At 35.5% G+C, this 27,153-nt stretch overlaps 1 protein-coding gene across 6 annotated transcripts in view; it reads left to right on the top strand.

Moving 5' to 3' along the window:
- Pde9 (phosphodiesterase 9) overlaps positions 1 to 27,153 on the top strand; it is a 191,068-nt gene that overhangs the window by 154,764 nt on the left and 9,151 nt on the right. For all 6 annotated transcript variants that reach the window (XM_067351562.1, XM_012369106.2, XM_012369105.2 and 3 more), the window contains 4 exons: positions 7,715 to 7,839; positions 8,732 to 8,939; positions 11,171 to 11,285; positions 25,750 to 25,987. In XM_067351562.1, coding sequence (XP_067207663.1) covers positions 7,715 to 7,839; positions 8,732 to 8,939; positions 11,171 to 11,285; positions 25,750 to 25,987 — 686 coding nt within the window. The remainder of the gene's footprint in view (positions 1 to 7,714; positions 7,840 to 8,731; positions 8,940 to 11,170; positions 11,286 to 25,749; positions 25,988 to 27,153) is intronic.

Below are 27,153 nucleotides of genomic sequence, written 5' to 3' on the forward strand. Positions count from 1 at the left end.
ATAGAACAAGAACTAAGATCTCATTAAAAGGCAACGCAGTTTGTGATACTTTTGGATATTTTTATACTGTATATATTTTTCTAGGAATATGAATTTTTTACGTAGCACTCTTTTACGCTTTTGACGCAAATAAAAAAAAATTATGTTACGTGCGAAACTTGATTACAACTTCGGCAAACGAATGTTTAATTTGCGTGTTAATCAAACTGCGCTTTGTCTGACGAGAAAGATAATTTTATTTGACAGACATATTTAAATAATATATGATTTTCCGCGATTATAAAGTTTCTCTAGAATTTTTGAATTATTTAATTTCTAATTGGGAATAATAAATTACTAAAGATCTGCATATATTAACGAAACATGCGCTTGATAATTATATTTAGAATAAATAATTAAATAATTATATTTAGATTAATTAAATTAATTTTATTTAGATTATCAGGAGGTAAATTAGAAGGTACGTGAATTTTTTATTATTAAGATTTTATGAAAATTTACTGCCACATGGAAAAAATATCTTCTAATCTTTTCTCTCAGAATGTATATATATATATATATATAATACTACAAAAATACAAGTTTTATTTTAACTTAAATTTACAGAAATATGTCATGATAGATTTATTAATCCCCGTATTTTTCATTACATTGAAACATTCTTCATAATATTTATTAGAGCGAATTATATAGTTTAATGAAGTATTTCGCACTTTGTTTCTTATATATTCCATAATTTATATTACTTCTCTAAATATATAAATTTAATTTAGTTTGGATTTGTATTTTTATCTCGACACAGAGAGGTTCTTTATTTCTTTTATATAAAGGCCCTCTTTAGTTCTGGCCTATTGACACTGCTATATGATTAGGTCTAATTGCGGCATAGTTCGTGATTTGGAGATGTCGCCAATCGTCGTTCTGAATTACGAAGGGTGCTCGAAGCGTTCCATATCACACCGCCGTCGGACCGCTCCTTGAGATTGATCGGCCGTCGGGCAGTTGCTCGACAAATTATGACACATGCCGCATTCGATGAAAGTTTGCTCGCGAATTCTTATAACTTATCAATCAACCCCCAGGCGATCTTTCCCGGCGACCTTTAAACCGCGCTCGGCAATTCTAATTTTAAGACTTATCTGTTCAACCTTTTGATGACGAAAGTGATTTGCCGTACCAAGTAGCTTGAATTTCTCCAACTCTCTAGTGAGTGAGGGTGATACGGAGAAAGAGAGAGAGAAAGAGAGAGAGAAAGAGAGAGAGAGAGAGTACTTATTACTAAGAGAGAGACTTATTATTACTAAGAAAATATTCATAATTATCAGTGCACGAACGAGAGTTAATTTTCTAAAAAAAACCGTGTATTTAAACTCTTTATGATTTTAAACAAGAATGACCTTTTAAAATTTAATTTTTAGGTTTACAAGATCTTATATAATCTACGGTTACGTATAAAGTATATAGACCAGGCCTATTTCGGTCACGGTTATTCTGACAGAGCCAAATTTAATTACGACTAATTAATTACTTATAATGTCACTCATAATCTAATTAATAATTCATAATACGTTTTTGTGTATACTATTGATCTTCTTGCTATGCTATGCGTCATATTGCGTAATAACTTTTTTATTTTGGTTGAAATAGTTATGTTTATACACAAATATTATATTTTTAAAATAACGTACCTTTCGAGAGAGAAGAAGATAATCCTGCGCGTTTGGAAAATAGTTCACCGATACATACACACGCGTATCGTATATTTTTGAAGTGTATAATTGCTAAAATTATTATTCGTGACATTTAAATTTTATACACTCGTTCGATTTTAGCTGCGAATGTACCGTTAACGTAAACTTGGTTTTTACTCAGTTAAAAAAAAAAACTGCCAGCAAAAACGCGTCTGCGATAAGTTTTCGCAGCAGCAGCCTCAATCTCTTCGTTTTACTTATTTATGTAATTCTAGCACGTTTACGACCCTTTATTGGGATGGATATTTTGGGAATGTAAGACTTATTCGAAATAGCTCTGCTCCACCTTCGAAACAAAGCACTCGACGAATTCCGGAATCGTAATGGATGGATTGTTGTTAATCCTGATTACTTTTCTATTATCCGAGATTGCGTCGTACATTATTGCTCGGAAGTCGTTGGAGAAAGAGCGATTTTGCTGGCAATTACAGATTATTTTGAATGAATATGAATGTTATATTTTATAATATTTTATAATATCATAATATTTAATATTATATTTTAATTGTTTTACGAATACATGAATTTTATGAATATGAATTATTTTATAATATTTTACAGTACAGTGCATATATGTGTTAATATATTCGTGTTATTTTAAGCTGAAGAATATTTGGTAAAATTTGGTGTATGAATATATTATAATAATCATGTAATTTTTATTTTCCTTAAGAAAGCTATTATTAGAATTATAATTAATGGCTTAGCATTAAAAATTAAATACTCTGTGGCTTTGGAAATATGGCAAAACGAAATCTAGTTAGAAAGTCTTGTCCTTTGTATAAAATCCGAATATTCTCTCAAAGTAAAGATGCGTTTTTTTTTTATTTTTGCAAACTTTCTATTTTTTCCAATAAAAGGATTGCAGTATTTACGAAAAAAATATAACACTGTAACCCGATTAAAGTGGCGCAAGCAATAGTGACCAAATAAACACTTTTACGGATCAATATTTCCTTTCATCGTATATATCTCTCGCGAAAAAAAGGGGTAAAAAATGCTAGCGCGAAATATTTGGTTGCGCCACACTCGCCCGATTTTTGGCGACCATATTTTTTTCTTTTACCGCAAAAATATGTCCACGACTGAAGTTTTATCGTTCTTTTCACCCTGTTCATTTTGTCGGGCATTTATTGCCGAACGTCACTCGTCCCTCTCTTGTACAGCTCTCGACATTACACGCGAGAGAACACATGCCACGTCGTGATATATTCTTGCTTGATGGAATAAAAAGGAAGAAATGCACAACTTTGGACTTTTCCAGAGATATATATTTTTTTTCGACCAATTCTTGCTCGACCATCGACCAAAGTTGAATAATAATCGAATACTCATTCGTTTACTCTTCGAATCGTGAATTCGGCAATTCATGACTGTATCGTCCACTTTGATGAAATGCAAATTTTTTATTTTTTATAAATCACGTTTGAATATATTAAAAGACTTGGATGTTATCGAGGTGAATTAAATATCAATAGGATTAAAACTCTGAACTCTTTTTTTAACCAATTTGTTAAAAAAACCAGCGTGCGTAATTACAGAAGTATAAAAGAGAGAAAAATGTATGAAAATTTTTACATTAATAACTAAATTATTTTATCGCTAAGATTCTATATGTTAATACTAAATGTATACAGAATCTCGTAAGATCCTACAAATCTTCGAATAATGTGACAGCAAATCTGATATTCCAAGAATGTTCGAAGGAAGGAAATCTCGTATTCGAATTCATTTGACGAGTAATACAACTATTCAAATATCTGCAGACGGACTTTCTGCCTTTTTCGCGCGTGCAAGAGAGAGATTCTATCCCGCTTCGGGTGCGGAGTACATTATCATGTAAATCGTAACCGCGTGGAGGATGAAATCGGGGGAGAGAAAGGGGTTGAACCGGTCGGATCGGCGCCATGCGCGGCACTCGAGGCGGACGAAAATTCGACGGTTTGCTCGTAAAGATTTAAGCACCATAAAAAAGCAAGCGTGCGTGCAATGCGATTGTTGTAATCACGTTTTTAGTACGCTTGAGGTGTTCGAGAGTTTTTACGGCGGAACGAATCGTCGACTGACATTACAGAAGGGAACGCAATTGTGCGGATGGTTTTACGAATTCGGCTGCATCGGTGGAGCTTAATCGACTCTTTTGTTCGTATAATACTGCGATTATATCGATTTTAAATAAAAAACGATAAAAGCGAGAAATCAAACGATCAGATCTGCTTTTCGCGATATATGATATTGCATTTTGCCAAAATGAAACCGATTTTCTCTCTATTTTTATTTTATTTTTTATTTGAATAATATGTAAAGTTGATGTAGAATATAATTTACTTGTATTATATTATATCGTGAAATTTTTAGTTTGTTACAGTCACGGAATTTAATCGAGAATAAAGAAATATGGAAATATACCGAGTAAATATCAGTATTCCACTTATATGTTGAAAGACAATAAAATTTATATTTCTATTTTATTGTAACATTGCCGTATATTTCGACAACAAAGAGCAGCAATTTTATATTTATCGCGTGGAAATTTTTCAGGAATAATTTCACTTACGAGATATAATTCGCAAATGCTTGTAAATCGCGGGAAATAAAAATAATTGAGAAAGATCATCGCACAAAGGTTATTATATTCAAATTTAGGCGATAAAGAATCCATTTTATGTTGTGCTCCGTATAATTACATGTTCGCGCGGAAATGCCCGTGATAATTCACGCATGCACGCGACGAAAATCGAATGTCAAGCGTTTCACTATGCAACGCGAAACCATTGAAATCAGAAACGATGGTATGCCGATTGTCGCGTTAAAACAGAATTGTGTTGCATGTGTCAATGGAATTTTTTAATTTATTTTTTCAATCCTTTTAATTAAAACACATTTATCTCGCAAATTCCATCGACACGCGCCGTATGATTAAACAAACAAAATAAAAGCAAAGCCTTCTTCGCGTGCGGAATATTTACATGAAATGCGTTACGCTTCTATGTATTTTGTGAATGTTGCTCGCGCCGCCGCCGCCGCCGCCGCCGCGCAATTGCTGGCGCAAACGATTCCAGGTTCAATTAACGTCTCGAATTCATCCGTGGGTGTGGTGGACACGCATTGCATTCACGCTATGCATTTTGGCATACCTGTAGCCATAATTCCGCGATGAATCAGACACGGCTCAGTTGCCGGCTTAGGAGGGCTGCAATTATTGGCGAGGTACCTTTTGTATTTACAGATACAAAAGGCACCTCTCAACACTAGTCTGAGAATTTTTGCCTATAAAATCATAATATTAGTATGCTACAAAAAAGTCGTTTTCAACGATTGCATTGATTATTTTATTATTTTATTCTTATTTTTGTGAGACTAAAAAAAATTTCTCTCTTAATTTACTTTAGAAGTTATTATTATTTCACACATGCAGATACTATATGATGCTGTGCATAGAATGCAAATTTAGATATTAACAATTAAAATAATTGTTTGATTAAACTGATTATAAGAGAGTTAAAACATTCCTTTGACAAATTTATTGTTTATTACAACTTATTTGAAATACATATTTTACGAAAATGATTACGAGCGGTAATAGAATAAAGAATATTAAATAATGTGATTTATTTTGACATGGTAAATGCGTGAATTGTGTCTTGATAACATCCATAAAACAATGAGAATGAATAACTTTGAGATATAAGACGGACGAACATTTATTCATATTTTAACAGATCGAATGTAACGTTTATGTATCTCGAGTTTCCCGTTCGATTATTGTATAACCACTTTACGTCCGTTAAAAATGGAAACAGAATTTGAAGTTTGACGATAATAACTGATAGCGTTTGCCTTTCACTCGGGAATGCTCCTTTTTTCCCCAGTTCGAGCAGCGGAAATTCCGACAGAAATGGCTACGGCTCGCACCCTCGCGCAAAGCCCGCGCGCATAAAACGGAATGAAATTCGTGACAGCGTTCCACTAGGTGTACCATTTCAACTCCGAGTCAGATAAATCGTGAAATACGATGATTTCTCGTGTTTCGTTACATGAGTCCCCTTTCGCGCCGCGCCTCGTCGCGTCGCGCCGCGCCGCGTTTCCGTTTCCTTGCCCGAGCGCAACGGGGAGAGAGAATACTTGAAACTTTTTTATTTCATCCCGAGGCGCGCACGTCATTCGCCGGAGTCGAGTTGAAAAGGGTAGGTCCTTTATAAATGATCGTAGGTTTCACCGCAATTCCATTTTTCACGCGAAAAAGGGACGGTTTACTTTGCATGGAGATCGTCACCGCGCAAGTGTCTCGTTCTCAGTTTTCTTTTTTCCGTCGATTGTGTTAAAGTACATTCGAGATTGCGATATCTCTAGTAATTGAATAGCAAATTACGAATAGACGTGTTGTTATATCAAACGATAGATGGAAAACGCCGCGATTTTATTTCGACGTAATATATCGACGTAATTCAACATTATGCTGCGCACAATTCACAGGATAATTAAACCACGGTTTCACTGCTCGTCTATTTTTCACGTTGCCGGGTTAAAATGCGGGAATTCATTCATTAGCTACCTGCGGAAGTCGGTTGTCGGGCGCTGGTGTTGAATTTAAAGCTGAGTATACTCGCGTATGTTCTCTTCAATATTTCAAACTGCCGCATGTAGTCGCGCTAAAATAAGATAGATAGGAACGACGCGAATTGTATTATTTATTCAGAATTTTTTACGGTTTTTGGCATTATTCTTTGTAGCAATGCAAATGTGTGCGTGTACGTGAAATATAAGATAATCACGGGTGTGCTGTGTCGTTTCATACAATTGAACGAATTTGATGCAAATTTTTGAAATGAGTATTAATAAAAATTCATATTTTTCACCATTATTTTAATCTCAGATTGAGAATGTTGAGAATCCCAATAATGAGATACTAAATTAAATTAAACATTAAAATAAAATGAATTAAATAACATTTTATTTCGAGCGAGTTCCGAGTGTGTGCTAATTAAAAATGATATTACCCTTCTCTATTTTTTAAAGTTTAGTTTTATTTTACAGTTTTAATTAAATTTAAAAGTAAAATAGACTAGAATTATAATTGTGGACATGAGAAACTATTAGTTGAAGTCATATTTTGAATCTTTTGAGCAGCGACAAAGCGTGTAGACGGAAGAGTGCGCAATTTACGGCCGTCACATACCGGCGTGGTGTCGTCGATCGTAATTGTCGAGGCATAGTAATACATGCCCGTTACACCCCGTGAGCAGCCGCTTTGATTATGAATAAAACATGCACTTACAAAATATCCGTAACTATATTCTTCACGAGTGAGAATGTTATGCTCGATATTCCGCAAAGAGCGTGTCGCGTTCGCGCGCGAACGCGCAGAGAACTCGCTTATTCGCTCGCGCGCGAGAGCAGGGGTGATTTTAACGCGCCCCGCGTCGCGCCGTTTACGCGGAAAGCCGAGGGATAATTGGGAAATAGCCGCGCGACGCTGCCGATCCGATGTGCGCCAGCGGGACGCGTTTAATAAAGTTAATATCACCTCCGGTAGTAAACGGCGGACGGTTAATAGCGGCCATCGGAAACCGGTATCGTAAACATTGTTTTCTACAGGGTGTGCCGGTATTATCACCGTCGCGGATACTAACTCGAGAGGAATAACGATCGCCTTGCTGCAAGGCAGCTTCGTTGCCTCGCGAAGCATTAGAAACGATGGAAAAGTTCAAGGATCTTCAGGAATACACACATCCTCGGAGAAATTAAATGTAGATTCAAGGAGAGAGGATTTACTCTTTTCGATTTTGATATTTTTCCCGCATTTTTTAATATTAACCTGAAAAATGCATAAAAAATATTTATTAATGTAAAATTTCGTCTCTGAGCGTGTAAAAGTAATTTTACACCGCTAACGGCGTTTATTACTTTATAATGTAATTAGCCCGCGATGTAATTTCATGATTGCGTTTTTTGCTTTGCAGAACTCTTTAGAAGCGCGGCAGAGGCTGGCCCTCTGGATATCGTGAAGCTTTGCAAAGGAGACAAGCTCCTCAACATTTCGACTCATCTACCGGCGAACACGCCCGATACGCCCTATGTTCTTCAGGTATGACATTGAAATTTTTATTGGTCTGCGAGCAATTATATTTGCAAAAATATTCTAATGCAATATAAATTGTTTGATTTTTTTTTTTTTGGAAAACTTGCCTTACAAAGAAAGACATTTGTTGAATTTCGAAACAGTTCGAGATGAAACGAGAATTATGCTCCGTGCTTGTTGAGGAAATTTTTGTTAAATGCTTACGATGAGAACAACATGTTTGCAGCGATTAATACAACTTGCTTCCGGGTAATGAACGTTCAATTTGCGTATTGAATAATCGTTGTAACATTATCATAATTAGCCTCATTGCGCGTAATGCGAATCAATATTGGCGATGAGGTCCATTATGAGTTTACCGCGACTTTGGGGAAAGTTGAAAGCTTTGATTACCTCTCTGATAAGTAATTGTCTCATCGATATACCGTATTTTGCATATATACGAGCATATTGATCCACACTTGTTGGATTAGTAAAACTTTAAAAGCGTATTTTTTTTTTTGAATCACACATCACACGTCCTAAGTAAAACATACAAAAATACAAAAATTGTATAATTTATTTAATGAAATTATTTATTCAAATATTTAACTAAATATTTATTTTATTCATTGTAATCTATCAAACATGCAAATGTGCTGGATTGCTTATAAAATTGCAGATAAATATAAACCACAAAATTAATTACACAAATTACAGAGAGAATTGCTGCAAATAATTTGATCGCATTTACAAATTGCGGAAGAAAAAAGTCGCTAATTTGCATAAATTAATGAGAGGAAAACGTAAAAATGAGGTGTCAATTTACGGTTTGCGAAACAACGCTACGCAAACACGTGCGATAGAGTGCGACGTGCACTTCGCGTGTTTATGATAGCCAGTTGCGATCTTTTTTAAGATCGTTGGCGCGCATCCCGCTTCCTCGGGGGTGATCGAGGCGGAGGTGCTGTGGGCTCTGGAGAGGCGAGTGGCGGCTTTAGAGCGGCAACTGCGGGAGCATCAGGAAGCTTTATACGCCACACCCTCCCTCGCCTTGCGAGAACTAAAACGCCAAGTGGACAGTTTTAAGAACAAATTGGAGAACAACGATCAGCTGAGCTGGCTTAGTAAGTAATTATATTACATCATTTCCTATATATATTTACGGGATCAGTCTGAAATAGCTCGTCAAACTTTGGCTCCGTGTTCCGTTGTGTAAGAGCGCATCAAAGATTAATAAAAATCTGGAAGCGTTTTTGCTGCATTTCTCTAGAATTTTTTCTGCATTATTTTTATGATTCGACCGTCCTAAGTTTGACGACATTGATCAGTTGGAACATTTAATTTCATTGAAATTTTTTTCGCTCTGTCTGTGCTAAATTTGACTTTGCAATTTGGGTTTCGCGACCGCAGCGGCGAGAAGTAAATGAAATAATTCAGCGGAACGGAAATTCGGGATAATATCAATTTTACTTTTGACATAAATGGCGAACATTAGCGAAATGAAACGCTCTTTACCGCGCGGATGGCCGTCATTATTTGTCGGTGATTATATAAATGATAATGGGCTTTTCGGGCCATTATCGTAATGCAGCAAAGTGCACACGCGACTGTTAAAATTGATTTATTGTTGTGGTACTCTTTCGCGTTCGAAATTCGAAAGCGAACACTTGCGGCGCTGAACTTGCGCCGAGGTGAAAAAATTGCGCGATTATTTCCATCTTTTACAGAACACAAAGAGTTTTGATGAAATTGCGTCGCGCGATCAAAGCGAAATGAAATTGAAGATTAATATGGATGTGAGCAGCATGCCTCGGGCGCTTCTCTTTCGCTGTCGGTTCACTTCTTCTCGTTAGCTCTCTTTCGTACTTAATTCATCAACTGCACATTTTTAAATCCATATTCTCGTGTTTATCGTGAAGTTTTTGATTTGATTTTTATTAGAAATAAAGCTTTGACAAACACAATCTTACGGAAATTGTGAAGATGATTCATGGATTTGTTTGCATTGATTTTATGTTGATTTTGTGTTGCATATTTTCCGCAAAACCACGCTCTATACAATATCCAATGTTAAATCCGCGGTAAATAATTAATCGTTCACCGCAAAACTGAAATTGCAAAATGTTTTTATTTAACGGGTTTTCAGTTTAAATCATTTGCAAATCCCTCGCTTCTGACAGCGTCCGCGATAAAAATTTGATTGTGCAACTCGATCAATGAATTAAAAAAAGTTATTATTGTTAAAATTTAATGAAGTATATATGAACAATTATCGAATAATCCGATTTTATTAAAATTATATTGATTAAATTAATTTGGAGAATGATTATTAATGAATTTATTTTACCATTTATTTATCACAATAAAAACAATACAATTAAATGAATAAAAATGTCGAGCAGAAAAGATAGCATATATGAGGAACAAATTAGGAAGACAATGAGTTAAAAGTTATGGTTTTTTCGAGTACACACCGCACATTTCGGCAAAATAATTCCGGATTTATTTCAACAATCAAAGATTTATCTGGAAACATTTTATCCAATCTGTCTCCGAATTGCGCGATAAAAATTGTCTTCTTGTGATTTTATTTTCCGCGCTGACATTGGTTATGGTTATCGAACTCCATCACCGAAATTCACATTGGCATAGGTCGGTCATTTCGGTCGTATATAAAAGTTTTGGAAAAATTTTACGACGCCGGCCGGATCTGAGACGAGTGACGGATATACGAGCGGATAAACAGCGGCATGCTCGGATCGCGGCCGCTGAATAAATATTTGTCCATGCAAGGAACCGTTCCGGCTATTCCTATCTTCAGCTTCTAGGCGAGTTTGTGCGGAGGGTGGTCCGCGCGCGTGAGCTAGGAAAGTTCCACGGTCGACTACGACATTAATTATCCTCTTAAAATTGACTTGATCCGAAGTTAATCAGACGATGTCTATTTATAAGCTGCCGGAGTTTAATTTAGCAAATTTTCCACTTCGCACGTCTATGTCTGCGTTTTCGTGCACTTGTGAGAAAATCTATAAATACATTTCTTAATAAATGTATAAGAAAATATATCTTTTCCTTGATTCAATTTTCTACGAAGTTTTTGCTTATGAAGCAAAATAGAAAATCCCTGAGAGTCTGTCGATGAAAGGAAGAGCCGAGACGGAAAACTGGGACGGCACGTATACCGGCCACTCTCGCAGCATATGAAATTCTCTTTACAAAATCTCGTTACGTTGTAAAACGACGCGGAATTTATAAAAAATTGCTCCGGAATTTTGCGCTGTTGTGTCGCGCACCTCTCACCGCGAAAATCTGAAAGTTCCCAGACACTTAATCTGGAAATTGCTGTCTTCCGCAGGTTTCTGCAAGCAGCTTTCGGAACCCATTTATATGGATTCTTGCCGCAGATTGCAGTACCGTCGGAAGAGCGACAGCATGAAGCGGAAGGTTCGCGAGAAGTTCCTCAACATCTGGTAAGTTTCAATAAATCAATATCATTTTTACTAATATAAGAAATTCTGGGCTGCACATTATTTCTCCACTGTTGGTTCTTACATAGCAAAATATATATAAAGCGTGAATATATATAAAATACATATATATAAAATTACAATAAGAAACGTGATGAACATCTTAATAAGGAATTTGATCGAAATTCCTGAAAAAGGCACATCGTTTGCATAATACACGCGATCCATCGAGAATACAGAGATGTATGCATATCGCTGGCGTTGTTGAAAAACTTACAGATGACGGAACTTTTATCTGCTACACCGGCGAGAATTCTCCGCGCCCGAATGCCGATAGATATTACGCGCGCAGGATCGTCAATGAGGTGCTTCCGCGGCATGTTCGATCGAAATGCCAATAGGCCGTTGTGTCGGACAGGCCATCAGCGGGCTGTAGAGCCGCGGCTGATGATTAAGCGGCCTGCGATAATCCTATCTATTAAGCAGCAATATGCCGCTGTTTCCAGTTACATTGTCGTCCAATGGCCGCTCGATCGAACCCGCCGTCGCCGTTGCTCTCGGGGGTAATGCGAGAGTCTCCCGCGTTCCATGTCATTGTGATTAAGCGTCGATGCACGGCGCGGCATCGATCCGTCGATCGCGCATGCAGATAGCAAAAACGCGATCCGACCTCGAAGATTGATTAGCCGGGGGAAAGTTATTCAACGAGTACGCGACGTGTCGTAGGTTTCGCCGATGCTATGCATACAGGGTGTTCCGCCGATCGCGCTGTCCCATTTCCATGAATTTCGCAGTCAATTTTGTAGACGATCTTCTCTCAATATTGAACGATCAAATAATGAATATTTTATATCATAGTAAAAATAAACTTTAATACTCTTCGTCGATTTTGATACTTGACAAAAAACCCATCATAATTCGATCCAAATTGATTATACATCAATCATTATTTCATTTTCTAATTGAACGTCAGTTTTCAAAGGAGAAACTATTATAATTGAATTAATAATTAATTATCAGATCGAATATAATTCCTCGCTTCGTAGATACAACGCGTTAATATTTATTTACATTAAAGTGCTGCAGTCGTTACTATACGTTTATAACAAAACGAGTGATAAGGGATGAATAAAGCGTAATAACAATAAAGCCGTATTGCAATGCGCTGTTGAAATATCCCTCTATTGAAATTCGTAGTCAATAAAGCATCCATTGGCGGCACAATTTGCCACGTTGAACGTCGGAGATCAAAGGATGCGGCGCGGAAATTAATTATGTAGCGATGTAGAAAGTATGGTTACGTTATTACGAGGGACGGCCATCGGAAAATTAGAGATAAACAATTTGCCGGGAATAAAATATCGATTAAACACATGCACCGAAATATCGGGGGCAGATTGCCGGGAATAAAGTATCGATTAACTTGCCTTTGAAGCGACACAAAGATAAACAATCAACCTGCTTGACACCACGTGAAGGCTCATCAAATCGTTCTCGAACATACTCGTACGTTTCTCCCGGTTTCTACAGGTATTTACTTATTCAATATTGTACCTTTTTTAATTAAATTTTTTTAATTAAAAGCGGATCCGGATTTACACAACGCAATTTCTCACACAAAAGCTGCGACGATGTGAAATACGTTTAATAAAATATGGATATGCGTATGAGGCCACACATTAGACGACAGTTGCACGAGATGTTTTTTAGTGTGTGAATTCCATCGCGGAAAGTATAAAAGAACGCTCTTAATTTAACGAGTTTAAATGAAAACAGCTCGATTGTCTCGGATAAAAGATTGAAGTATCCGTGGTTTTTTCTCCGCGCTGATACTCTTCTCGAGCAAAATCTATTATGTCGATACTCGATATCACGAGATGATCAGCGTGATTGAAAGTCTGCGCGTACTTAAATAAGAGCCAAAGGTGAATGGATATAAAATAGATATAAAATTTGATTGATCTACGGAGATATGAGCTTGGGGCTTACGAATCTCCGAAACAAGGGCACAATCCACTCTTGCAAAACCGCCACCGCTAACAATGTCGCGGTCGATAAATTTCAGATAAGACTGTATTGATTTTGTGCCGCTCAAAGCAGATAGTCCATTAAGATGTATCCGTAATAGAAGCGACTTGTCGTAACAGCTAAAATCGATGTGACTGATCGTCAATGATCGACCTTGCCAGTCGATAAGAAATTAGGTTAAAAAAAAAACGCTGTTACACTTGCAGGAAAATTCCGAAATAGTTGAGAAAATTACTTTTTGTAAAATACATTCACCACTTCTTATTTATGTTATACAATTTGCGTTAAAATTACAATAAGAATGCGAACATTAATATACAACGTGTTAGGTTGCAATTATGCAAGGTCTCGTCCGGATGGATATAATTGTAGTAGCGTTCCGCTGCGCTATCCTCAACAGGTTTTGAAGACAAATTCAAAAAGGGCGTTTAATCCAAATAAACAATGTTTTATTTTGCATCGTACGGAATCTACAACAAATCTGTGCTTTGAATATCTACAATTATATCCATCCGGACGAGACCTTGCATAATTTAATAATCGAACGAGCTTACCGTGAAGTTCGATTGTAATTATGCTGTCTCGTCCGGATGGAGAATCCCTCCCCCCTTTTTTTCTTTTTGTTCTATCCCATTTTCTCCAGATTTGTTGACTTTGAACTAATGATGATCGTCAAGACAACGGGGCGCAGCCTGAGTGCAGGCAGGTGGCGCCCTTTTTGAATTTGTCTTCAAAACCTGTTGAGGATAGCGCAGCGGAACGCTACTACAATTATATCCATCCGGACGAGACAGCATAATTACAATCGAACTTCACGGTAAGCTCGTTCGATTATTAAATTTTTTTCGCATCTTCGTTAGAAAAAAATTCTTTAAAGATAAAGTTATTCAAAAGGAAATGAGAAAAATATTTATCTATTTAGAAAGACTGCGAAAGATTTTTTAAATATTACATATATTTGTAAAGATATTTAATATTTTAAAAGATACTTTAAACATATACAAAAGAGGATTATAAATTGTTAGGATTGATATTTTTAATAATAAAAATTATACATACCTGAGTCGTCATCAGCCGATTAGCGATGCAGCTAAAAGTAGATTAGAAGTTATTAGAGCATGAATAATGATTATTGTCTGATGCTGGACAATGATAAATACGGGAGAAAATCGGATCTGCGCAGTAGTAAAATCCGTTGCTGTCCAGACATCGATGCCGAGTCGGTTCTATTATTAAAAGTCGCGTTATTGATTATTGAAATTGCTTAGGCTTGAACTCCAGTTTAAGTTATATGTTGACATTGGCACATATTACCATCGCATGACTGTCTGACTTTGAGTTTTACTTGAACTGACATGAGGAATGCATTCGACGTATAAACGTAAGACGAGAATCACGTCTGTGCATAGCGCTAAATACGCGATGCGGAATACGAGCCATTATCGTTATCGTATTTCTTCGACCGTAACGTGAAATCACGTATTACGTTAATACCGTATTTTATGATGTCGCTTGCGATTTTTCAGCATTGAACGTGGATTAACGAAGTAAGAATCGCGGATGCGTGAAACGTATGTTTTTATCAATTTAATCGCTATTTGACTAATATGCGATAAAAATTCATACAAATTATGGAACGCTAATGAATCTCGAAAAGAATCGGGATATTAAATTTCATGAGAACCGAAGTACAGAAACAATTGAATCATTTACGACTTATGCATTTGCAAATTACCGTGAATATCCGCATATTTCCAATTACCGATACGAGTTACTTGTGCATGCGTATAATACACTTTCAAGAAATATATCTGTAATTGCTATTGATTTCATTATAATTTATCTCGTTATCTTTTGTTCCGGATTCTTTCATCTGGTTTTAAATTTTATTCCATACTTTGATTTTCCATTTGTCGCAATTTAGTCTTGCAATTAAATATTTGCTAAAGACTAAGATTTGATTATGAAGTTATGTAGAAAAACTCGATAAAAGAATTAACGATTTATAAATTAATGAGATTTCTCTTATAAATATACATCTGAACAATATTATATTCTTTTCAAATATGTAAAGTCAATTTTTCAGTTAATTGGATATTAATTTTTCTTTCTTTAATTTGTAATTCTCTAAATGTATAATTGGATTTGTGCGACAAAATTTGCTCTTAAATTTTCAAGTAGGGAATAAATGGGATTAATAGCATGTCGTCGTAATTCACTTTCTTACCTTCGGACTGCATCTCATGTTTGTAGAGATAAGAAGTGGATTAATATATACGACGATGGCACAATCCATTTTCCATCGTAAAAAATTAATTACGATATGCTACATTACCTCGTACAATCGTACTTTCATTTCGCTTTTATCCGCGCGTTTTCAGAACAGCTGCCGACTTTCCACGAATTTCCCGGCGGATAAAATTTTCTCCGCTTAATCATAACGCATTTTACACATACAGAGAAACTATTTACGTTTCTACGTTTTAAATCCCGAAATGGTGTCGCTTAATAATTATGCCCGTCACGCATCATCACGCTCGTCGTAACAATCAAGAGATGAAGCAAAAACTAAACTCCGCAAGAATAGCGCCGATTTCATACACGTCACGATTTCCTGAGAAGAAAAACAAAGAGAACGAAGGACAGCCGGTGATTGCGTAAGCAGGAAGCTCCCCGGCGCAATTTCCGCGAATTATTCGGGCGGGATGCGCGCGACCGTGGAAAAGCGACGACGAGGCGCAGGGTGGGCGTCTTAAAATAGGGAACGTACGCGTACTGTCTTGTGGGATGCCTCGGAATGCGGTTGTTACGCGCGCGTACAACCATGCCTTTTGCATCCTCCTCGTCTGTTCTGCCGCGCGGGGAGTCCCGACTTATTCCGCGCGCCCGGCGAAATATGCAATCCCGTCGCAATCGCGTTGCCGCGTATCGAATATCAAAACGCGTCGTCTGTGCGCGGCGATGCAGCCGCAATGCCTCGCGCCTCCTCACAAGCGAGTAAACGGCGACTTGCAAATCGCTCGATGATTTGTTATTCTGAAATCTTCAAGGTTGTATTTTATGGCGAAATGATCGATACTTAAATTGCCGTGTCGTTTAATTTGTTAATTGTTTTTTATTTTTTTGATGCATAAATTTGAATATTGTTGGGAGATGAATTTTTTCTTCCCTTTCTAGAATTATAATTAAGATGCTAAATTATTAATTTATACGTATTAATAATTTATGATATTAATGAGAGAGATTACGAATACTCAGAACTTCAATGAGAATTTCCAAGTTCGCGCGGGAATATTAATGCGATGATTTCGTGCCGAAAATTTCTATTTAATTCGCTTTTACGCTCGATTGCTGCGGATCTCGTTCCGTGCCTACGTTCGAAGATATGAAAGTTCGTCGCCGCAGCAGAAATAACACATCGAATTTGGGACGAGCGCGCGAGGATTCGGGTCGAGTGATTTTAATCCGACACAGTCAGTTCGAACAATTGCGTTTGTTTGTTCGCATTTCGCGATTATTATTAATTCAGTTATAATTCGTACTATCGTGCATTCTTCTCGCTCCACATTTTTTCAATTCAGGTTTGTTCGATATATTTCATTCTCCGTTCCATCGCAAAAGTTGCAATAAAATCTTTCTCTAAATACAAGTGTAAAGTTGCCGGTACGTGCCGATCGCGCTGTATCTGGCAAACTTCTAACCCGAAGCCGTGAGTGCTGAACATTCGAAAGGTATTTCACAAACACGAATTTATGTTCCGACGACGGTGATGCAAAAATTAGCGCCCCATCGTGCGAACTTCTTCGCTTCATTTACAAACTCGGCATTAAACATCAGGCTGCGAGCGAAGACAGTTCACGGCGTTTAATTAAACGAACGTCAATCCTTTGAAGCTAAAACTACAAGCACGTAGATAATTAATTATCAATCTCATTTGATTGCAAAACACACTCATAAATTTTCAGGCAAATAATAATGTGCCGTCTCTCAGTTTGTTTGTACAATACATTACAGATGTTATCGATTGATACGCAATCAGAAATCTTGTCGCAATTATATTTGAGCGATGGAATTATAATTTTAATTTTTACAATTAAGAGAAATATTGTGTGTATGTTAGCCAAATTTTAATTTCTATATTAATTGTCGAATTGTTCTCAGCAAAATATCTTGAAACCTGGCGAATGAAGCTTATCGCTGCGCGGCACATATTACGGGTATTATTCCGATCATGTAACGTGAACAATCGGGCCATTGTAGCTGCACTTGTAGTATTATAATAACAATTGCTGAAATAACAATAGCGCGAAATTGATCTACATCATCCATTAACGAGAATCATATTCAGCGAAAGAGTAGCGGTCTAATTAACGTATCCATGCGAATTATGCAGAATGCAAACATTTAGCAATTTGCAATGCGGTGTCTCGTTCGCAAATATGCCAACATACCGAAAATTCCGCAATAAAAATCTTAAACTTTTGTACCTTTGAGAAATGGATGGAGAGAAAATTGACCCGCCAATAAAGCGAAGATCAAAGATGACACTTCGACCTTTATCGTCGTGACGTCAACCTTCTTTCTCGCATATGTAGGCAGAAGTAACGTTCTGCATGCGAGAGCTGTCCTTTACATCGCTCGTCCGTCCATCAAAATGTCTGACCGGGCTGATTTGCCCGAGGGTGCGTTTGCAAACGCAATTAAATACGAGCGTGTTCGCGTGGCGCATAACTGTCGTCTCGGTAGGATTCGACTTTCCGTGCCGTTGTGCAAGATTGCAAATCGATACGACAGTACCTTGAAACGAAAGCGCGCAACGGCACTCTGTGAATTTGCAGTCGGTATTAATATTAATCGTAATATTAATTCGTTCTTTAATTCACACATCCTACATTAAAAACGTGTAATAATGTGTGTTGTATAACTGATTGCATTAATTCGGTTGCAAAATGTCGATCAACGATTTTCACGTAATATTTCACAGGAAATGAAGTATAATTGAGAAAAAGTCCGGTAAAACGTCAGTTTCTTATCAACGAATTTCAGATAATATTTTCGAAAAAATGTTAATATATGTAATTGGAAAAGTTTAGTAATACTTTTCATGTTTTCTGAAATAAGAATTTATTTTTTGAGATAAACTTGCATCTAAAAATAAAAAAGAAATTATAAGATAAGAATAAAACGACTATTAAATGCGCCGGTGACATTTAGCTGCGATAAACTTTTAAAACGCAGGTCTTCAAACCTCCACATATTTACAGTTCAATTCTAATTCTAATGTAATTCTAACAAGGCAACTAATTAAATTGTTAAAATATTCTAATAAAACAGCGTTTAGTTTTCTTAAATATTCCCCACAGACTATTCTTGGCACTATGGTGCATTAGATTATTGAAATCAATTATTCATTTACGCGAATCTTCAATACGGCGCTCAGGGATATTGTTGCAAGCATGCGATACGGCAAATAAAGCTGTTGTGTGTGCGTGTTAAAGCAACTTAACGTGTGCGCGTGATTCCACGTGCGTTAATACGGGGCAAACTGGGCGCTATAAAGAGAGACCCTGAAGAACTTTAACCTTCCACCCTCGAGAACGATCTCCACGTTGGAGTACTTTATAGAGCGCGTTTCACATCGCCAAGACGCGTATCACGCAACTCGGCCAAAGAAAACGAGGTCTTTATAACACTCCCAGCGCATTCCTGCGCAGTTCTCACACACATGCATACTCATCTAATGACTATTATTTATTTATAAAATTCATGCTCCAAAAAATAAACTTTACACGTGCTATTTTTTCATCCACTTGTTTCTTATCCTCAATTGACGAATTCAACATTCGATTGCGTCTCAGAATTGAATGCGAAAGTCGTGTCTTACAAAAAATGTGGCTTGACAGTACAAATTAGAAATTTTTTATTTATTTATCTTAGCTCCGGCAGTAACGTTGGAAAAGTTTTCTATTTCCCGACTGTATGGAAATTTCCGTTTGAACTTTTGCTACGCGCGACTCGTAAATCAACGAGGTGCGCGAGCCACCGGTTTAATAATCGAGACATAAGTGATTTGAAAAAAAAAAAAAGAGAGAGAGAGAAATATTAAGAGAAACAATTACGCGGAACAATTACGCGGCGTGAATGGCCGGAGTGCCTTCTCCATATGCATCGCGTCGTATATATGCCTTTTGTCGCGTTTGTGACGTAATTCTCTCCTTTATATTCATAGGGCGTAGCGTGACGCAAGTGAAACGATAAACTTGCGGTTCATTTGGCTCGGGGCTTTAAAACGTCGCATCCGAAGTGCAGTTACACGATTGCGAGATTAATTTGCATACGTGCGGCGTAATCTGTTTATCGGCTGACTATCGGACGTCTCGGGAAATCAATATCAAAATAAATGTCATAACGGGCGTGAATCGCGCGTCGGGCGTAACGCAGTTAACCCTTAAACATTGTTATGATTTTACATAGCGCAAATGGCACGGCGCGCTGTAAATTTTCGTTCCGCGAAAACTTTCGCGCAACGCAAAATATAACGGCATGATTACAGATTATGAGAGTGGATTAAACTTTGCTGCTAATTAAATTCGCGTGATTTATCGCTAGCTAGGGTTCTCGGAGTTCTCGGAACAAAATCAACAAATGGACTTGAGAAAGAAGGACGGAATGCCTCCGAAAATCTTCCAAGGGTTCCTCGCGCCAAGAAGTTGCTTTCCATCGGCTTAAAGGGCTTAATCCTATTTCGCCCCGAAGTACCACATTCTTATGCAGATGCATTCGAGTAAGAGCCTGGCCGTAATTCCCTGAGTGGAACCTCTTGAAGTGGCATCAGCGCGTTATGTTCTCCCTAACATTATTTTATCCTGAAATCAATAGCAGCTTTTTTTGAGGTTTTGCAAGAAATAAAAATTACATAAATAAAATTCTAAGTCCGCAAAGTTATTTAAATTGAACGATATAGATTTTACTTTTATTAAATATTAATTTTATTTTTGCCAAATTATATAAATTAGATGATAAAAATTTGATAAATTCACGAAATTAAATATATATGAAATAATATAAATAATATTAATTAATAATAATAATAATAATATAAATAATATTCCACGAAATTATATAAATTAATATCGGCACATGACCGCAAAATGCTCTCATGTGGTAATATTTTTAATTCATCGAAGTTGATTCTGTTTGATCTTTTTTATTTTAATTATATTACCATGGCAGCATAAAAGCGCGATTCAGTTTCTGATCGGCGCGTCAAATTCACGAATATGAGGGCGAATGAATATATATCCAATTGATTAAATGGGATTACTCATTCTGTTCATAAAAATTCTTATAATAGAGTTTAAAATTCATTTACTTTATTCAAATTACGTTTTTACAACTTTGATATGACGAGTGGTATTTAACGAATAATTGGAACGAATCTCATAGAGATCTTCTTTCGATACAGCTTGCAGAAAGTGTGTCACGGATTTTACATATCTGTGATGTCTTTGACGGTCGCTGTATTGTGACTTTCGGCTCGAAAATGGATCTGCGTACTTGGTTATCCGTTGTATTCTCCCAATTTGCGGGATTTCTGTTCCCGAGACTCAAGTGCCACTGAAAGCAAGAAGTTTCAATGACACGGAGAAGACATTCAGAAATTCGTGACATACTTTGCAAGTCATTTCAAAGAATTTTTCTGTATATCGTTCTAGTTCTGGTTTGTTGAACATGCCACTCATTATATCGAAATTGAAAAACTAGAAAATATATTTCAAATGAAGTAACAATTTAATTTTAAGCATATTTATTGTAGGTTTTTTTTCGTTAAATAAAGTTAGTCTTATTTGATCATCGGATTGTAAACATATGCCTTGTGGTCACAGAAAGTGTTTCTTCTTTTGCGCGGTATACGTTTTCCATACTGAAAAAGTTGATAACGATGTAATATTATTTTAGTCGTTTTAATTAGCTATACTTGATGATTACGACACCTTTTGTTTCTTCTCTTCATTTCTATTTTACCTTGCGTCTTTATGCATCTTTATGACATCTTCACACGGGTCACTTCTTTTCTAGTTTACGACATCGCTTCCGTTACGTTTCATTTTGCAGCTATGATGCCGCATTCATTTTATATTTCCACGAGTAAATTAAGCAGAATGCAGTTTTGTGCGAATGGATATGTTTTGCACGTTATTCGAGATAAAGCGGCCACACCTTGCTAGCGCAGGACGAGTATTAAAAGAAGGAAATTACCGCGGAGTTTGTCATTAAGTTTATTAAATGCAATCATATTTCCGTGCTTTGCTGTGCAGCCGGTAATTTATTCAATTTATTATTCCTTTTAATAAATTTAATAATTTATCTTCCATGGGTTGAGTATAAATAAGTATTTTGTGTATTTATCAGATAAGCGTCTTCTATTTTATAATTCATTATTTTATACTTTGCATAAATAACACGTATATTTGCATCATTGCAAGAACATATAGGTACATTGAATATAATCATTTACGGAACACGAAGTACAAACAACATGTTGTCGCATGTCGGTATATTAATTTTTTGCCGACTTATAAATTGCGTTTTATAAATTTGATGTGCATATACTGTTTATGAATAAATGCGATGTATGTTTGTGCATGCGTATCGAGGAGTAAAGTCAACGATATTTGTTTTTTTTTATATAAGGAAGATCGTTAAATTGTAAAATTACATAACTCATTCATCGATGCATTATGTGAATATTATTAATGTGCTAATTATTTTTATCCCCTTTTTTTTTATCAGAGAATATTGAAGCAAACACACGTAAACACGCAATACACAAGCAAATGCTTACACAAAAAAATTCAATAATAAAGTCAACGATGTTAGAAATGTTTTTTCCCCCCGATTGTTTCTACTTCTCGTGGCAGTCACGCACGTGGTGAAGTCGCATCGACATGCAAATCGCCCCATTTAGGTGGATATTCGAGGCGTTTCTGTCCTTTTTTTTTCTTCTATAAGCGTCATACTCACGGTGATTCGGCACGGCGCATTAAACCAGGCTCCCATTTACCGTAATTTACCGACGATTCCTCGCGAACGGTTATAACCATAGTAGGGAGAAGTTCCGAAAGCGTTTCCGGCCTTCCGCATCAAAGCACGACTGTAAGCTTCACACGTACCGTACGTAATCGTTTCTTCTCTTCCAGCTTGTTTCCATTAAACGGCACAATTTTTTATTTTTATTTTATTGAAAAACTTAATTATACGAACTGAATATATGAATAACGACAATTGACTTTTGAAATTATCTTTCTGGAAAATTTCACAATGAAAAAATTTCTTACACACGTTGATTTCAAATTAAAATGTTTCACGCATTAATCAGCGCTGCGTTTTTAGATAAATTTTTCTCTCAACGCGCTGGCTGTCGATGTTTAACGTTGTCGATTCTTTATAAAATATGTCTTATAATATTGTATTTATATATATATATTATAAGATTGCAAAATTATTATTAAAAAATAGAACCAACATGTATGACGCATTACCAAAAACAAACAGAATATTTTAATGATATTGTAAAATATTTCATGATTAAAAATCTTTTAATGACGAAAATGTCAAACGGTCTGAACAGAAAATCCAGCGTGGGTCAGCGGCGGCCCACGCGACATGAAATATGTTTAGTGAGAGAAATCTTTTCTTTTCTAAATTGTGTGGTGATCTAATGTACTATGGTAAATATTTTGCTTATATACAGTATCTAAATAAAGAATATTTATATACAATAATTATTATATACAATTTAATAAAATAATCGTTAAAATACATTATTTACTAAATATTGCGCAACACTGAAACTGGGAAAATAATTTTGAAATTGGCAACTTATTGCAGTAAAATTTTTAAGCGTATATCACAATAATTTGAACTATATAACTAATTGCTATATTCATGAACAGAAGAAAGCACACACTTATGTTGCTTTTTGCTGCACGATGCTAAAAATAGAAGTAAGGAAACCGCGTAAGGGAGAAGAAACGCGAGAAACAAATTGAAAGGTGCAAAAGATGCGACTAAATAACTGGCTGTTTCTTAAGAATACACCGGAGACATTATGCACATAATACCTCCATTCGTTCGCGGTTTCCACTTGCTTCCGTTCATCTCGCCATCGGGCCCATCGACGATGCTTGGATGGCCTTCTGTCGCATTACCGCGAAATGCTATTAAACTACCGTTATCTAGGCAATAAGGACCACCACGGTTAGGGCGTGTATAATGGCGAGCGCGTCACAAAGCGCGCATTATCGCACGTGCCGCGATTTGACACGCCGGCTAAATGCGAATTGCCAATTAGCGGTCGTCAGTAAATAAGCGTTTGCGCGCCGTTAAGGTGTCTTTTGGCCGTTTTTCGCGACGTCAGTTGCCTTCCGTCGCTGTGAAAACGTGAGATGCTTCTACGACATGCTTTAGGAAAATTATGCCATTTTTATTAAAACTTTTATGTTAATATGATTAATTGTATTTTTATTATTTTTTTTTGTCAACACATAATTTTATTATCTGAATTTTTGTCTTTAACGAAAAAATTGTTGGCTTAACTATTTATTCATTTATTTGTTCTACAAAGATTAATGCAGTGGGAGAAAACATTCCGGATTCTAATTATGCTATTACATGTTCCGCGATCATTTATATTCCACTTGAAATTCTACTAATAGCACGATTCCATGTTTGCTGCGAAATGAGCCAAACACATTTAAGCTGGGAAAAATTTCAGATGTTGAAGAATTGAAGACAATTAATAAAATGAGGGAAATTATAAGAATTCCAAATTGCTCTAAGTGCAATATTTATTGATGTTTCAATATTATGCCAGTTAATTTTGTTTTATTTATTTCATTTCTAAATATATAATGAATAGAGGTAATATATTATTCATATATTTTCTTCTTTGATATCTTTTATTTAGTTTGCTACTTAATTTTTTTACCTGTAGAATAGTTATGTAATTGTGATTAAAATGAAAGAATGTATTCATAATCAAAATTTTTATTTGCAAAAATGAGAAAAAAGAAGCTTATTAATGAGAAAAATTAGACAAAATTAATAAATTTATAACATACAGAGTGAATATAAAATTCTGTCACAAGACTTGCAGATGTATCTTACATTTAAAAATTAACAAAGTAGTTCCAATTGACATAGATTCTAAAACTACTATTTTTTGAGATACAATCACTTTTAGTTATAGCGTGAATTATACGTGAGACTTAAAATTGATGTAGAAAATAGAACAAATATAAAGGAATCTTGTCAACTTTATATCTGATCTTCCATCACTTCACGTAAACTTGTGTAGTCAAAAGATCAGTTTATCAGATCTGTAAGTAAATAAAGTTGTTTCTGTGTATTTTTTTACAAGAGGAACTTTAACGATAGTTTTCATAAAGATATACCAAGGGCTATGAAGTAACTTTACCTCAGAAGATAATAATTTTAGAATATATGTTTGTTAGAATTTTTTTATTAATTTTGAGTATAAGAATATACTTGCACATTTTGTAAAATAATTTGTATTAATTATTGAATTTAATATGATAAAACGTAAACGTATATGATAAATTTTTAAATTAGATTTGATTTTTTAAGGCTAAATTGCGCGCGTGTAGCGTTCCAGTTGAAATAAAATTACAATTTACGTATTCATGTTTTTCGTACTTCACTAATTCTCGCGAGAAGCGATACAAACGACAATATGATGATGCTGGTAAATTGACGTCGCGTCCGATACAATTCCGATCACTTCGACATAGGTTAGTCTCGTGTTGATTTAGTCGAACGAGCAGATAACCCATTATCTGTCAAAGTAGCGAAGAGCTGCTGGCCGAGGCACTCCGTCAAAGTGACGTATTAATCCGATTAATTCCACGTGCCAGGATGGCCAATCGTCAACGTGAGAGTGAACTTTCGTGTGATAATTAACACTCAAGTACTTGCCTTGGTGTCAAATCGATCGATTTTAGCGCAATATTCCACGCGTGTTCAACGACTTCGTTTTATTTTCGCTTAAGGGAGCTAATTTTGAAATGTTTCTAAATATAATATTGTATAAAAAAGAAGCACATTTCGTTAAGAGCAATAATTTTTAAATAATAAAATTAATGGTCATTGTAAGATTGGCAAAAAATAATCGATATTTATTTAATTAGTGAACAATTACTGATTTTTCTAATTCTGTTTTTTGAAAACTATTTTTTTTAATAAAATCACTTACGTCCTATTTTACTCCGCGGCGATCTGCGTTGCGTGCATTTAAACTAATTGCTACCGCTATAAAATTAATATTATTATAGATATTAAATTACCGAAAACTCACTCTCAATATTATCGTCGGAAATTAATGAAGAGAGATTATAACCCATCATTTTATAAATTACAGCGACGTGACAGTCTCGTCGAGCGTTCGTGAGTGGCTACGCTCGCCAGCTTTCGACGCGCGACAGTGGGAAGACGAAGAGCTGCTGCTGATGTTGCAGACGATGTTCGTCGATCTCGACCTACCTCAAAAGTTCAACATTCCTTTGCCGATCTTGAGGAACTTCCTCTACGAGGTCTATAATAATTACAACGAGGTGCCGTTTCACAATTTCAGGCACTGCTTCTGCGTGGCGCAAATGGTGAATATCTCTCCCTCTTGTCCTAATATTATTTTAATTTTAATAATTCTTTGAGTAAAACAAATTAAAACAGATAGTGTTATTATTAATAACAATTCGTTTTAATATTATGACAACGTGATAACTACAGAATATTCTCTTAAAATAAGAAAAAACATAAATTTTAATATCAAATATTAAGTGCGGACAATTGCACTTGTTAAATCTTAGCTTTGTTATCGAGTTTCTAATTTTTGATCAAAGAATTTTATTTTTGTTGTTAAATTTAAAATATAAATATTTTATCAGAGAAGTTTTAAAAATAATTTTAATTAAAAATTAGCCTTAGATGCACTGACAAAGTATTTTCAAATTACTTTGTATAGTGATATTGCGAATCTGAATATGATAAATATTAATAGTGTTATTATTATCATTATAAGGAAGACTAGCCACAGCTTGATTATAAAACACTCGCATTAGAATTATCGGAAAGTAACAACCGCTTATTGTACATATGTAAGAAAAATTAAATAGTCGAGAAAAAATTTGTTATTTGCGCAAGAATACAGGAATGTCATTGATAAAGATCTTTGTTCACCTGTTTTGTAATGAAATCCGGTTCAAGAAAAAAAGTGTTATGTTTTTTATGCACTTTTTCTGTGTACACGATAAACGACATTACTCTCTGGTATCTCTAATAATGTAGCATAAAATATCGCTTTAGCGGTGATTAATATAATTGTATCAAGCTGCAACTTAATTATTTCCTGATTGTTTATAATGAGTGCGTTACATTGTACAGTAGTTATATGAAGGTTATCTGATAAGTAAAGATGCTTATTTAAAAAAAAAATATAAAAAAATACAACAAACTCCTGATGATTGCTTTTTCACACAGTTACCGTATCAAGTATAACTGCAATTTTGCTTATTGTTAGTCGAACTTCCACTTATTCAATCTATTTTAAGAGTTTCTGTGGTCTATTCACGAATTTTTTGTTAGAATATTTTATTTTAAACAATTCTCTTAAATATTCTATTATTCTTAATAATTCTATTTAAAAATGTTTTAAAATAAAATATTCTTAAATATAATATTTAAATAAAAAATTCTTAAATTGAAACTACAAAAAGAAACTCTCAAAATAAATTGAAGATAGAGTGAAAAAAGAATAGGTGAAAAA

This window comes from Linepithema humile, chromosome 3 (genome assembly GCF_040581485.1).
Source record: "Linepithema humile isolate Giens D197 chromosome 3, Lhum_UNIL_v1.0, whole genome shotgun sequence".
Lineage (NCBI taxonomy): Eukaryota > Metazoa > Arthropoda > Insecta > Hymenoptera > Formicidae > Linepithema > Linepithema humile.